We start from the raw sequence: 14,224 nt of genomic DNA, 5'->3' as shown, positions 1-14,224 counted from the left end.
ATTGGACTAGAAATACCATGATAAATGATAGGTTCATAAACTTGTCAATACTTGTCAGATTGAAAGAGATTTATCACATACAATAGAATAGAAAAACGTTCTCAATATTTTTTCAGAAAAACAAATTTAATTTAAGTTTAGTTAAGTAATTATCTAAGTTTGATTTAATAATTAAATTTTAATTGTTTTATGTTTTCTGTATTGTAAAATAAAATGTCAGGTTAAGAAGGAGTCAAATATAAATTGGTTTTTTAGAAAATGTTCTCTTTCCCTTCAATTCAAGTTAAACATAAGGAGTTTTTGGAATACACTTTTCTAGTCCTATATATATCCCCCACAGATAATTATAAAAAATTCCACCCATGAGTACATTATATTGTACATAATAATATAATATGTAATATTGTAATGTATATTATGCGCTATACGAGCATATAATTTAAGAAATAAAACGTATTATAGTTTAGAAAATAATTTAATTCCTCATTGTTGATTCAATATACACTAAATGTTTTCATATAATTATACAATATTTTTATGTATTTAAAACATTATAAATTTCATTATATAAAATGCACATCATGGCCATCCAAAATTAAGTATTATTTTAAACAATTAGTTAAAGTTCTTTAAACGTTTTCTAATAATTAAAACTAAAATTTTGTAAATTTGACAAATTAAAAATTAATAATGAATTAATTTAATAACATATTGCAGTCATCTTCCTCTTAAACCACTATTTGGCCTTCATCATTGGTAATAATTAGTTCACGTTCAAAAATTTGAATGCATTTGTCTCTAAAATAGGAACAAAATGCAAATAACGGTCCTGCGTCCCCGCCTCCACCTGCAAAATACATTGGTACTATATTTGTTGATTGAGTGCATTAGATTGCCTTTCCAAAAATTCGTAGAACTCTATTGCATATTTACGTATAAATAAATAAAAATGTTGGCCTCAAACCAAGTAATATTTTATTCAAAACAAACAAATTAATTATAATCATTTATAGTATGGGAGTATTGGAATTTTCTATTGTTATAAACTAAAAAAATACCTTTTAAAATGTAATGATTTTAATAAGCTTTACGAATACATTTTACAGGCACTGAATAATGTTATCAACATGCATTTTGAAAACACAAAAAAAAATCAAAAATATAAAATGCCTAACATACTGAACTCACCAATAATTGGCAATTAATACCCGACCCCCGGGATAATCGAATAACCTGTTATTTTAACGCTATTTACTTGAGCTGGAACAACTTGAAGGTTATTATCGCCCAGTATTTTTTGTACTTGGTAATATAATTTACTGATGTTCAATTAACGATACGTCGGATTTGGCAAAGCATTTCCTGGATCTCTGTACTAGTCAGTCGCTTACTTAAGCAGGGAAAGTAACACTTATGTGAATTACTTTTTTTTATTCAATATAATCATGAATTTTAATATTATTCCAACACCAATTTTTAAGTGAACATTTTTTAAGGGGGTGTATAAAGCAATAGGAAGTGACCTTAATATTTATTTATTTAAACAAAAAATAAAAAAATCAATAGAAATGTGTGTGTTTTGCCGGTTTTTCTTGCTCTCTATAAAGAAGTTTTACTTAATACTACGTACTCTAAATGTGCAGTTTTTTTTATTTAATTATCAGTCATGACATTGACTATAACAGTACATAATTTATATTATAATACATTATCAATTTTAATTCACATGAATTATACTTACGGACTGGGATAAATGCTTTGTATGCATCTCTAAATTCTGTAAAAGTATAAACTTCATTGTAACAGTTTCTTATTGTTTTCGCTAGGTATTATTATATGTCTATATCATATAAGTAAGTAACTCTGAAGGTTAAAATGTAAAATATTCGATAGATCTAACAAATTTTTCTCCAAGTGAAATATTTTAGTTGATTTTCAACATTTACTCAAAGAACACAGGGTTTATCCTACTTATGCCACTGTACAACGTCATAAATTTTTTAGTAATTATACATCGATAACTCTTTAATGAACAAAATATGAAAAAATGGGTGTTTCTATACTTCAACAACAAACTAAACATTTTAGTAACATTGACAGGTGGTAACATTTTTACAGAATTGAGAATTTCTATGCAAATATCCACAAAATAGCTACCCAAATATTAAACACATAGTTAGCATGATATTAAATGACATTATTGGACGCAAGGAATCTGATTTTGCATTTCGACTTTTGCACCACTAAATTGAAATTCGAAAATTTAAAACCATAAGAGTATTTAAAAGAATATTTGAAGAATTTATAGTGTTGAAATACAGCTCAATGGTTATACTTATATTTTACATATAATTAAATTAAATATTATATATACGTACTTCCCGCTGTTTCAGCTTAAATATTAATAATAATAATTTGTAATTAAGATGGTATTATGTTAAATGGAACCTATGTTAAACAGGGGCGTCATTTCAACTTTTCAATAGGGATGCAAACATTTGAATCAGGCCAATTGTTCCCTCCACCAGGCCATTTATATATCTTGTTTATTTAGTGGAACTTAAAAAAATTTCCGATCGCTTCGCTCACTCATATCCCCACATTTTAATATTCAAATACTCATTAATACTTTTTTTTCAAACATGTTTAACCAATTTCATATAAATAAAAAAAAGATATATTTAATAATATTCATTGCCTAATCATTGTCACCAACATAAAAATAAAAATAATAGATAATATTATTAACTATTAAGTATACACCACATTAAACAATGTTAATAAAACCGGTCGTCGACGGTCTATGCAGTGGGAGAAATGAGACCACGAAACAACGGAGAGTTGCAAGCGACTTGCGATCTCTCACACCGGCGCGGCGGAGGCACATTTTTTTTTATAAATAGAACGGTTAAGCAACGAGTTTTGATAAGATGTAATACTGTAATAGATGTATTCAATACTTCAATAGGACAATAGGTTCTTATGAAAAACTCGCACCATTACAGCGCGTTTGCATCTTATATTTTATCGACGACGCGACGCGCGACGGCGCAGTTATATAACATTTTATACGGGCCAACCAAACATTTAAAAAAATAGGGCTGCCAATCTATAGTCTGAATCCCCCAAATGACGCCCCTGATGTTGAACCTATCATCAAATATGAGATACATAATAATAAAAATAATCAAATCAAAGTGAAATGTTCGATTTAATACACCAATTTGTAACCATACGAAATGTATGATTGAAACAATGATAACTCGCTTTAAACTGTATATTAGTTTCATAGTTTAAGAACCTTTAGAGTCAACATGTTATAGAAGGTAATAATAGTCAAACTTTGCCTAACTGAACAGATTCATACGTATAATGGTACTCAGTGAGTAAGTATACATTTCAAAATGGTGATAGTAGTTTACTTCACACTTAATAAATAAATAGAAAAATAATGTTGGAAAATCAACACATTTCCTTATTGTAAAACTTCATAAAAATAAAGACCATAAAACAAACATCTTTTACAAAATAAAACAGATTACGTACCTGGTGTACCTGGATTAAAATAAAAATTGTAGTCATTAATATTATACAATATTCACAATATTATAAGATCATAAATTCAACTAAAAATTACAGATATGTGATTGAAATCTAATAATTAGTGCCAACCTTTTTTTTTTTAAGAATTCTGAGAGTTGCATATAGGTAGATACTTAAAAAATACACATCAACTACTTAAGTTATGTTTAATTTGAGTTTATAATGTGTAAGATTCATCTAATAAATAACAAGGTAGAATAAAATAAAATAATTATTAAAAATAAAAATATCATACCATGAAAAGTATCGGCAGCTAGAAAAAAAAAATCCAGTGATAATTTGTAAGTATAATCATAAAGTATTCATAATATGTTATGATTACAGAAGCAAGTTTAGTTATTTATTTGAAAAGTCCTCAATAAATTTACAATATTTTTAGTAGGAGATCAACTTTATAATTTAATTGTGTTTGATAGAAATCAAAGAAAATCTGAATTTGATCTTCATTTAATCTATAATCTCATAATTTATCAATCAATTATTTAGAATAAATTATTTACTAATTCATTACTACTTTGTAATCGACACCTAAAACAATTACTCCATGTCGCAGGTACAACTGTTCAAGGGTATGCAGTTAAACTTATTTTGGAGCCGTGGAATTTTATCAATCATATCTTATCACTGTATTATACAATTCATATTTTAAATTTTGAAATCGGATTATGACTGATTAACATTTAGCAGTTTACAATGTTTGCAAAGAGGCGATTTTCAATATTCCGAATGTTATTAATGTCATAATACTCATAATGAATAATATAATTGAATCGTCATTTTACATCGGTTAACTACCCTGCCACCCTGCCTGTTTCCTAGATAATATAATTTTTCTATCTTATCCCTTCATTGATCGATTCGTTCACTATTTTATTGTTTTTGGAAATGAAGAAAATTATTAAATGCCCAATAAACCTAATACCTAAATAAGAACAGTTTATTCAGAACAACAAAATACAAATACTCTAGATTATTATTACAATTATAATTACGAATACTATGGCAACTATAGTAACTCAGTGCGCCATCTACCCGGTCGCCTGAACCGTTGGCTGAGCATAAAGTTTTTTTTAAACCCTCCTTAGAGATGTCTCACTTCAAAAACCAAAAAATCTAATATTTTTAGGCAACCGTCCACTATGCAAAGACACTCCAAAAATTAGTAAAGAATAAATAAAATATGTTTAAAGAATTTCTAATTAAAATAAGTATTTTGAATAAGTTAGGTTGGGTTAGGTTAACTTGACGTTAACTGTAAACTTTATCAGAATCAAAACGAAAAACTAAGTAAGGAAAATATAATTATATCTTACACAGTGCAGCTGACCTAATTATTAATTATACATCATACAGGAAAGGTCACACGCGCCTATAATTCATAGCTTTTATATACGAGTGCTCCAGTTTTTTAAATGTTCATTTTCTATGAGCTCCAATTGGTTAAAAAACAAATATCAAATAGGAAATACTGCTCATATAAATTTACTAAGAAATTTTCAAACAAAACTAAATTACAGAGATCAATAAAATAAAAAAACTCAATAAATGTTTCATACCATCACCTAGAAAATAAATTTTTAAATATTAATAATTAACCATAATATTATTTTCAAATCTCTTCTTTATTTTACTATGCAAATAGAACCTGTGGGTTTGGAAGTTTGTAAGTTTGTAACACTATTGTTGATAATTAGTCTCATGTTTTGATGTTATCGAATGGTTCTACTGAGTATTTCTTCGTATGTTGGTTTCTTGGTAGCTTTGAGAAAGACTGATTTAGTATCAGTATGTATCGTTAAATGTGGACCGTACAAGGTGGGTAAGTGGATGTCGCTCTGCTGCATAGTAGGTTACAAGTGGGTCACTGGTGTTAAAATTGAATTCATTGATATGAAAATATAAATTCATTGTATACGAAAAACGATTCTGAGAGAAAAGAGTTCTGACAGACAGTCTGCCAGCCTATAATATTACTCAGTAATTTAGTATATTTGATAAAATTAATGTAATTGATTATACTATTTTTGCCAAAAAATTACATTTGAAAAATCATGGTGTGTATACAATATTATAATATATTCTAAAAGTTTCAAGTAGGTACCCACCCACGAATAATATTTTGAAATTACAACAAAAGGCAATGCCAGAAGCAAAAAAAAAAACTCATCAATGTAAAATCGATTAGAATCTACAATGTTCGATTTAGCACCTTTTGCTTCAAAGCATATTAATTTTGCTAGGTAATATAAATTTAAAATTGCACATTATTAAAATTTTTAATCTATTAATTCAGTCAAACAACTTAATATTTACGTACAATAAGTCTCTAGACAAAAAGAAATATTATAATGTTATGGTAGCAAATATACGTTATAATAAATGATAACTATTAAGATTAATTTTGAATTATGGTGATTTAGAAATATTCAGTGGGAGATTATTTTTATAATATGGGATCGTATTGTTTTTGATCGAACTATAAGATTTGATTCCGATGGATACAATTACAGTTACAAGGATTTAACTAAACATTTTACAAATATGTCGTCGCAAACAGCGAGAGTTACATTTATCATACCTATTAAATATGGTATATGAAACGAAATCAAACAAATAAAAATTACTTTTTTAAAAAGTTAAAACAGCATGTGGATATTATGTACAACAGTATTAATTGATAATAATGAATAGAAAAATGAATTATTAGGACAAAATAAAATTATAATAAAATAATACTGTTCCAAAGTTTTAACGAGAACCTTAACTAATGAATCGTATTAATAATATTTTACTTTTATTATTTCTCCATCGGAAGATCATAATTTTACTTTATATGTAAAGCGTCAAAGAGTGTTTAATATTAAGCCCGTGGTCAACTGATATATTTATAATTAATTTTTATTTGATTGACCAATATTACACAAGAGATCGGTTGATTGGCTAATCGCGACCACTGATCTCAATTCTGTTTCAAGTAAGAAAGATCAAAAACAGTCACAAACACTTAGTGTTCTATCTAATTATCGATTTTCCATCCGGGGCACGGGCTTTCCAGAAAAAGTGAATGTAAAAATATAAGTACTTACTTATGTCCTCTGAAAAAATATGTTACATACGAAAGTCATTTTAAAGAAAATGTAAAGTTTTGCGTACATAATATCAATATGGCGTAAAATAAAAATGCTCATAACTCATTTAATAACTGAATTATTGTAAAAAACTCACATCCAAACACCGATAATGTTCTTACCGTCAAGTTTCTCAAGGGGTAGATTCACTCTAATTTTTAATCTAAAGAAGCTATATAGTGATCTGCCGAGCTTATTTTTGTCATGTTACGCACTTGTAAGATAGAGACAACAAATATGTCAAGTAATTTTTAATTATATTAAAGGACTCAAATTCAGAAAAGTTATAGGTACAATGAAAAACCCAACAATTACATACCCATAATTTGACCTAAATAAAAAAAAAACAAATAGGTTTATGAATTGAAAAAACCTTCATATTAATTTAAATAAAACTTATGAAGAGTATGAAAAAAATTATGGACATATTATATAAGTTATTTTATTAAAACAGTCTATTATAAAAAGTTAGAAGTAATATTCAGTTAATAATTAATATGATATTTTATTAGGTAAATTTGTATTGAAGTTGAGATAAAACTATAAACTATCATATTATTGCAATCAATTAAAAAATAAATGAATTAATAATTTACTTATTAACCATTTGTTTCTATCCCATGACTAAATAGATACACATAGACATATGTATTATTACAGCCATAATAGTTTTTTCCACTATGCACATTTCCTTCACCTCCGGCCAATGTCGTAGTTCTCCAATTTTGATTGGTTCATTTTTGTCCATGTTATACATGTATGTATATTGTATAATGTATATATGTTCGACAAACAATAAAAAGTGGAAAACTACGACAAGCCGGTATAGGTGAAGTAAAGAGTGGGTTATTCGGATCAAAAAACTGTGATGGTACCTTTTATTATGTAGATTATAGGTTAGGTAGTGTCATGTACTCACCTACCTAACTACCGAAGTAGGTACTATTAAGAAAAAGTCAAATTATATAACTCATAAATACTTACTTCTCTGATTGCCTTTAAAAACAAGTATAAACTTTAAATGAATGGGATAGTTTTTTGTGCACCTAACATTCTCTATTAGTGATTTTTTTGTACTAATTGTTTTAGATTTTGAGTGGAGTGAGAATGTATTTAATTTACAATGGTAGTTTTTTTTTTGTATGTTACCTTCCTTTTAGGACACTAAAAATACTTCAATTTTTAACTTTAGGGGTGGATTCGGTTCGAATATTGGATCTAGTTGGTACTCCTGGGGCCAATTTATTGTAAAATGTTCCCAGTATAGGAGAAAAAACAAAAACATCAAGGAAAAACGGGTAGGATAGAAGCTTAGGTATTGTTACAAAGTAGAAACTAATAGAAGTCAACTTTACATTTATAAATATCATTGTTAATCAATTTTTAGTCGATTTATCATAGTTCAATATAGGTAGAGATGTAAACTGTTACAGAAATGTAGAAAATTGCATTCTATAAACCAATTAATACAAATTCATAAACGTAAAAAAAAATGAAAACACGTACTTATTGTTCCTAAAAAATATTAATAATCAATAAATTACAATACCTAATTAATACTTAAATGCTTTTGTCTTACAAATTTATGAAATTGTTTGCATATATTAGGTACATATTGTTGATAAATATTTTAATATTTCAGTTCATAATTTAAATGTTGAAATAAATATAATTATTGTAACACATATATAACTGTTTCCATTTCATTCATTGTTACAATTTCAAAACGCTTTCTTAATATTATTAAATTTAAAAGTTGTGTGATACTTTTTTAATTATATATTAAATTATACATTATATATCCTACCTGTAATCGCCATATCTTGTGTTTTGTTATCTGCAATTTAATAACATTAATATTGTGCTAGAATAATACTACACAGAATTATTCAATGTAACTTTTGAGATGTAACTATCCCCCAACACATTTTTATAGTGTGTTATCTTAGTTCTTAGAGTTCATATTTTTAATAGGTTGTGGCACGCTATTGCTGCATGTACCGTTTCAAATAGCATACTATGCTAGCCGTGGAATGGCTGTGCGAAAAGGATAAAATTGGTATTCTAAAATAATGTTTTATTTGAAGTCAATATTACGAAAATACATGTACTTAAAACATATTTCTATTAAAAATTCAATTTATAGGTTACTATTTTATCAAAATATCCAAATATGTAACTTCAATTTACTTTTAAGAAGATACACACATTAATGATTATAATTATTCCGAATACAATTTTTTTTAAACAAGTAAATAAAATACAATTACTTTTCTGTTACCTAATTATAATTAACTTACTCTGAAATCCAAGTATAACTAGAAAATCTATTAAATTTTAAAATTATAGAAAGCTTTAGTTGAGTAACATAAAGAGTTGATTAATCTTATGATTCATTTATCTCTAATGAACCAATTATGGGCCACTAAATCTTATTTTGAGGACCAAAATCTTAGTATTTATTAAATACATAGCGATGGTTGTATAACTCGGTATTGGTCTAACAAACTAGCGGTGAAAGCTCGTGTTTTTATACCAAAACAAAAAAAAAACATAAATTATAATAATACATTTAAATACCTGTTGAGTTATTATGTTAAGATTATGTTTCAAAATATAAAAATATAGAAATTCTGAATAAAAGAAACAGCCAGGTGGTTGTTCACTCCGGAGGTATCGGTATGTATAGTAGTGTAGCCGTGCACTCCTGCACACAATCGCAGTGCACATTTATATAATGTAAAAATTAAAACAAGTCAAAACACGTAATCTGTTTTATAACGGAATTTATGTGCACATGACCAATTTAATTGTTTTCAGAGAATTTTTTTCGCCGTCGCTATTCAGGATTATAATTTATTTTTACTCCATTTCCACACTGTTTTATTCCGATTTTCAGCTGATAATGTTCGTTATCAATCATTTAATAAAATTTATTATAGATTACATTATACCTATATTATATTGTATAATATTGGTTACACTTTTTTTGATGTGAACTACTTCAAAAAAAACCCACGAGCCGCAACTGCAAGCTAGTATATTTTAATGATTATTTTAAAGTTATTTTATAACACAAACGATAACTTGTTATAGGTTAGATAATATTATCAACCAACAAATGTTAGAAAAAATATTAAAAGATATTTCAATTGTTTTTCTGTTTTGTGAATTTATTCCGTCATCGAGGCTCATGCCTATAAATATATTTATACCTATAGAAATAAGCGTAATCTCAAAAACCATTACACAATAAAAAAAAAAGAATCCAGAATACATTTTACTGATAGTCTTTTCTAAACGCTTTTTTTAAAACCTATGGCTGTATATAAAAAACAACATACGTTTTTACATACTTTTATACAACTTTTACATTATTTTAATAAAACCAATTAGTTATTATTTGTAAAATATTAAAAATTGATTTAAGGTAACTCAGGTAATGTAATAGATTAATACCTAGTTTATGAGTAAAGACCGGATTTTGCATATAATGCATGTTCATATTTTTATAAGCAATTACATGCAGTAAATGGGTTTTCATCTATCATTCTTAAAGAAATAATATTACAAATTTTTATTTTGCATATTTTGGGTACAAGTGCATATTTTACATAAAACGCATGTTTTTGCATAATACGTATACACCAGGTATAAATTAAATTAAATTAAATTTTATAATTGTATGTACGATTATTATGTATAAATTTGTCCGCAATACAAAAATTAACCATTACCACCTCAACCTATAATAACACGATGGGGTGCTTGTTTAGAATCGGCAATATTTTTTGCAGATAATTTTGAAAATGTTAAAAATGTTATTCAAAACCTACAAGAGGATGGTGTCAAAAGCATTCAAAACTGTAAACATATTCTAACTAAATCAAATATAATTAACGATTTAACTGATATTAAAACAAATTTATCGATTATTGTTGAAAGCATTAAAAATCTTGAGACTTCAGGTTTGTTACTCATAGATGCTTTACACATTTTTGAACAAGTTACGAATTCTATTATTAATCTTGCTGAAAATGATAATAGCGTATTAATAAAAAAAAAAATGTTCCGAAATTATTAATAAAAATAAAGGCTTGCTAATTTTAAAAGAAATTGCTAAAATACACCTAGGTTAGACTGTTGACTGATAGAGTTGCTCCATCAAACATTGTTTTGCATTCTTTTTTCTTGCATATTTCGACTTTTTTTAGTGCATGTTTGCATGCATATTTTACAATTTAAAATACATATAAATCCGGTCTTTATTTATGAGTATTACAACTTGACATTAACATGGAAATCGAAGTCAATCAAAAAATAGACAAGGAATTTATTACTTCCGTGAAATATGCAAATTCTTCATTTGCCTCACAAATAATTTAGGAATATACAATACATTTATCAACCACTGAATTTTTTTTATAATACTTCTTATCATAAATAATCTAAAGTACCATTTGTTTGCTAAAATGTATTAAAAATATTACCAATGCAATTGCCTGAAAATAACAAAAAATACATTTTTTTTAGTCCGTTGTGTCTATTTAATACAATTACCGTATCAAAATGTTCACATAATAATAGATTCTCAGAAAATATAAAATTCTATCCAAATATTTCGTAAATAACATTCGAATTTTAAATAACTATTTTAATTATACGACCAAAATTAATGTAGAAAAAAATATTATTAATAGTATTGTAAAAAATATTAATTCATTGTTGTATGAATAAAGCAAAATAAAATTGTTGCGAAATGTCAATTATATGAAAAAAGTTATCACATTCCAAATAATTTATGAATATACTTCAGCTAGATATGCCTGGTACCTGTTGGAATTAGTTTGTACAAAATTGACTTACAGAATAAGTTTTATTTTTTTTCTCAAAAATATCAATTTTTAAAAAAAATTATTCGTATAACATTTGTTTACCCCACATCATAATATTGTATGCAATTAAAATATGATAAATGATATTTATTTTTAATCTGCTGCTATAAAACCTTAGTAATTATAATTGTTATAATTGATTTATATTTACTAAATATGATTCTCTTAGTAGCTTCATTATAATTAGTAGCTGAACTTGAACTACAATTTAAAAAAATTATAATTGCAATCGTTATTAAATTATGCTTTAAAGAAAACATTTTGATTTAATATAAGAATATAAGAAAACTAATGTGAGCGTTGAACAACACAATAAATAAAATAACACTACTCGATCTCTTTTATAAGCGATCTACAAGGAGTAGATGTCCACAGCACAAAATAAATAATGTTCAAAATAAGTTGTTTATTTAGTAAAACAAGTATAACAAAACAAGAGAACACAATATTATTCTCCACATGTCAGTGAACGCGATTTCAATTTTGAACACTTGAGTAAATAGTGTGTATTAGGAGTGACGACATTTTTTTCTTTCTTTCAATATTTCGGTATGATATTTTATACTGGTATGAGTCGGTATACCTAAAGATCGTTCTACCGGTATTTTGGTTCGGTATACTCGATATTTCGATATAATCGATATTCCGGTATTTTCAATATTTTTGTTATATAATAGATTATAATTATGATTTAATTTATTGAATTAATAAAAAAATAAGATCACTAATTCATATTTAAATATTTTACTTTATTATTTTGAAAAAAATTTTGAATTCATAGATAAAAATATAAGTTCTCTAGTGTGTTCGGTTGAAAGAGATGATGTATGATCGGTTAAAATGTTGCCAGCACAACTGAACACAAGTTCGCTTGGAACACTAGTACCCTGCAGTATGGCTGTATACATAAATACTTTTTATCAAGCAAAGTCAAAGTTGGAAATTAATTTTAATACACTTTCCAGCACTTTATAGGGTCCGAATCTAATCTTTGTACAATTTAAAAATAGATTAAAATATTACATAACTATTTTTGGTGTAATCGATATTCCGGTATTTCGGGAATTTGATATTTTCGATATTTTCGGTATTTTAGATACTTTCAATGTACCGTATTTTTTTTAAACTTCAAATCGATATACCGGTATTACCGTTACCCTTAATGTGTATTACACATTAAATATTTGAATCTTATGCATATTACCACAATGGCTTGAGGCGAAAGAGTTTCAAAGTAATATCTATAGAATTAATTATAAAGGTTAGGATGTTGGGTCACCATTTAAAGAATATAAAAACACAGGACTGTAGTTACCACCTGTCTCCCCACTAGGGGGAGGGGGTTAGTAGGGGTCCAACCGTCCAAACAAAAAATCGGAATCAGCCCACGTTCCACAAAAACTGTTATCTGTTATTTATAACTTTCGTTACATCTTTCCTAACGACTAATAAGTAGGTAGGTATAGGTACATTATTAATGACATGTTCGCTTCGTGTCAAAATTTGTATGTTGTATCCCTTCATTACTAAAAAATCTAAACCCCTTTCTGAAATTATCATTTAAATTTCATTTATCATTTTGAAAAATAAAAATAAAATGTTAACACTGCGAAAAACATTGACTGATACAGCTAAAACACGAACATGATGAACACAACTGACAGTAAATAGATATAGGTAAATAATGAGCTATAGTACCTATAGGTATATTCATACATGTGATGGAATTTACAATAAATATAAAAGATCCATTATAAAAGTATGATCAAACATTTAACCAATTATTTCTTAGTGATGGGAGTTTGGCCCTTCTAATTCACCTGATTTATATTTCTCCAGACTTTTCGACATGACTAATAGTAAATCGTTTCTGTCAATCATAGAGAATTCTCGATTGAACCGTTAAGACTTGTTCCCTGGTCATCGAACTGTTTTCGTCCATTTTTAGAATTTATGTAAGTATATTACATTTGATTATGTTTGTTAGTTTTTTAAATTTTTTTTGACTTCTTTTCTTTTTATTCTCTGTAAGAGTGTAAACATACACATATTGTTTACTTATTTGACTAGATTAATTAACTCATTACTATAATATTTACTATATTAGTCATTATCATTATATTATTATAAAATTCTTTTTTTTTTGTTCACTATTTACTTTTTGTATTTTCTTTTCTTTTATAATATATTTTAGCTTAGTGACGGTGTAAATGTTGTGTCCTCGAAAGCTTTTACATAGTCGGCTGTTCAGTGTTCTATATTTAATTAATCTCATGGTATACCTATAACTTATCAGTTCTTTTTGCATTGAAATTTTATTACCACGTATAATGTATATAGCTATTATCAATAAGATAGATAGCGTTGCTAATACTATTGTAGCATATAATATGCAGGAATGAACAAATTGATGTTTCTGATTTTGCTTCCTCAGTACCTCATTGTTAATCATTTGTGGCACCTCGTCAAGAGACTTAGATAGGTACACCTCGTAAATCTGTTAGCTGCATATTCGGATTATTATTCCACTCATTATTCATTACTATACATTTGAAACTGTGTACATTATCTGGTATTTTACTTAACATGCTATTCATA

At 26.8% G+C, this 14,224-nt stretch overlaps 1 protein-coding gene across 1 annotated transcript; it reads right to left on the bottom strand.

The window, feature by feature from the left end:
- Positions 1 to 644: 644 nt before the first annotated feature.
- LOC111042770 lies at positions 645 to 11,937 on the bottom strand. The gene is made up of 7 exons (XM_022327470.1): positions 11,778 to 11,937; positions 11,222 to 11,233; positions 8,539 to 8,568; positions 3,839 to 3,856; positions 3,547 to 3,555; positions 1,742 to 1,777; positions 645 to 847 (listed from the first exon to the last, which is right to left on the bottom strand). Exons 1-7 carry the CDS (start codon positions 11,884 to 11,886, stop codon positions 729 to 731), a joined length of 333 nt encoding a protein of 110 aa, XP_022183162.1. The 5' UTR covers positions 11,887 to 11,937; the 3' UTR covers positions 645 to 728.
- Between the last annotated feature and the right edge of the window lie 2,287 nt (positions 11,938 to 14,224).

Source organism: Myzus persicae, unplaced genomic scaffold (genome assembly GCF_001856785.1).
Source record: "Myzus persicae strain clone G006 unplaced genomic scaffold, MPER_G0061.0, whole genome shotgun sequence".
Lineage (NCBI taxonomy): Eukaryota > Metazoa > Arthropoda > Insecta > Hemiptera > Aphididae > Myzus > Myzus persicae.
Note: the sequence above shows the minus strand (reverse complement) of the source record. Positions and strands in the feature narration are given on the sequence as shown.

Bases quoted from the DNA above. Each gene is read 5' to 3' on its own strand.
- LOC111042770 (XM_022327470.1), bottom strand. From the start codon at position 11,886: ATGTTTTCTTTAAAGCATAATTTAATAACGATTGCAATTATAATTTTT. The intron at 848-1,741 runs GTAAGTATAATT...TGTATTTTGCAG, and splicing joins CAAAGCATTTATCCCAGTCC to GTGGAGGCGGGGACGCAGGA.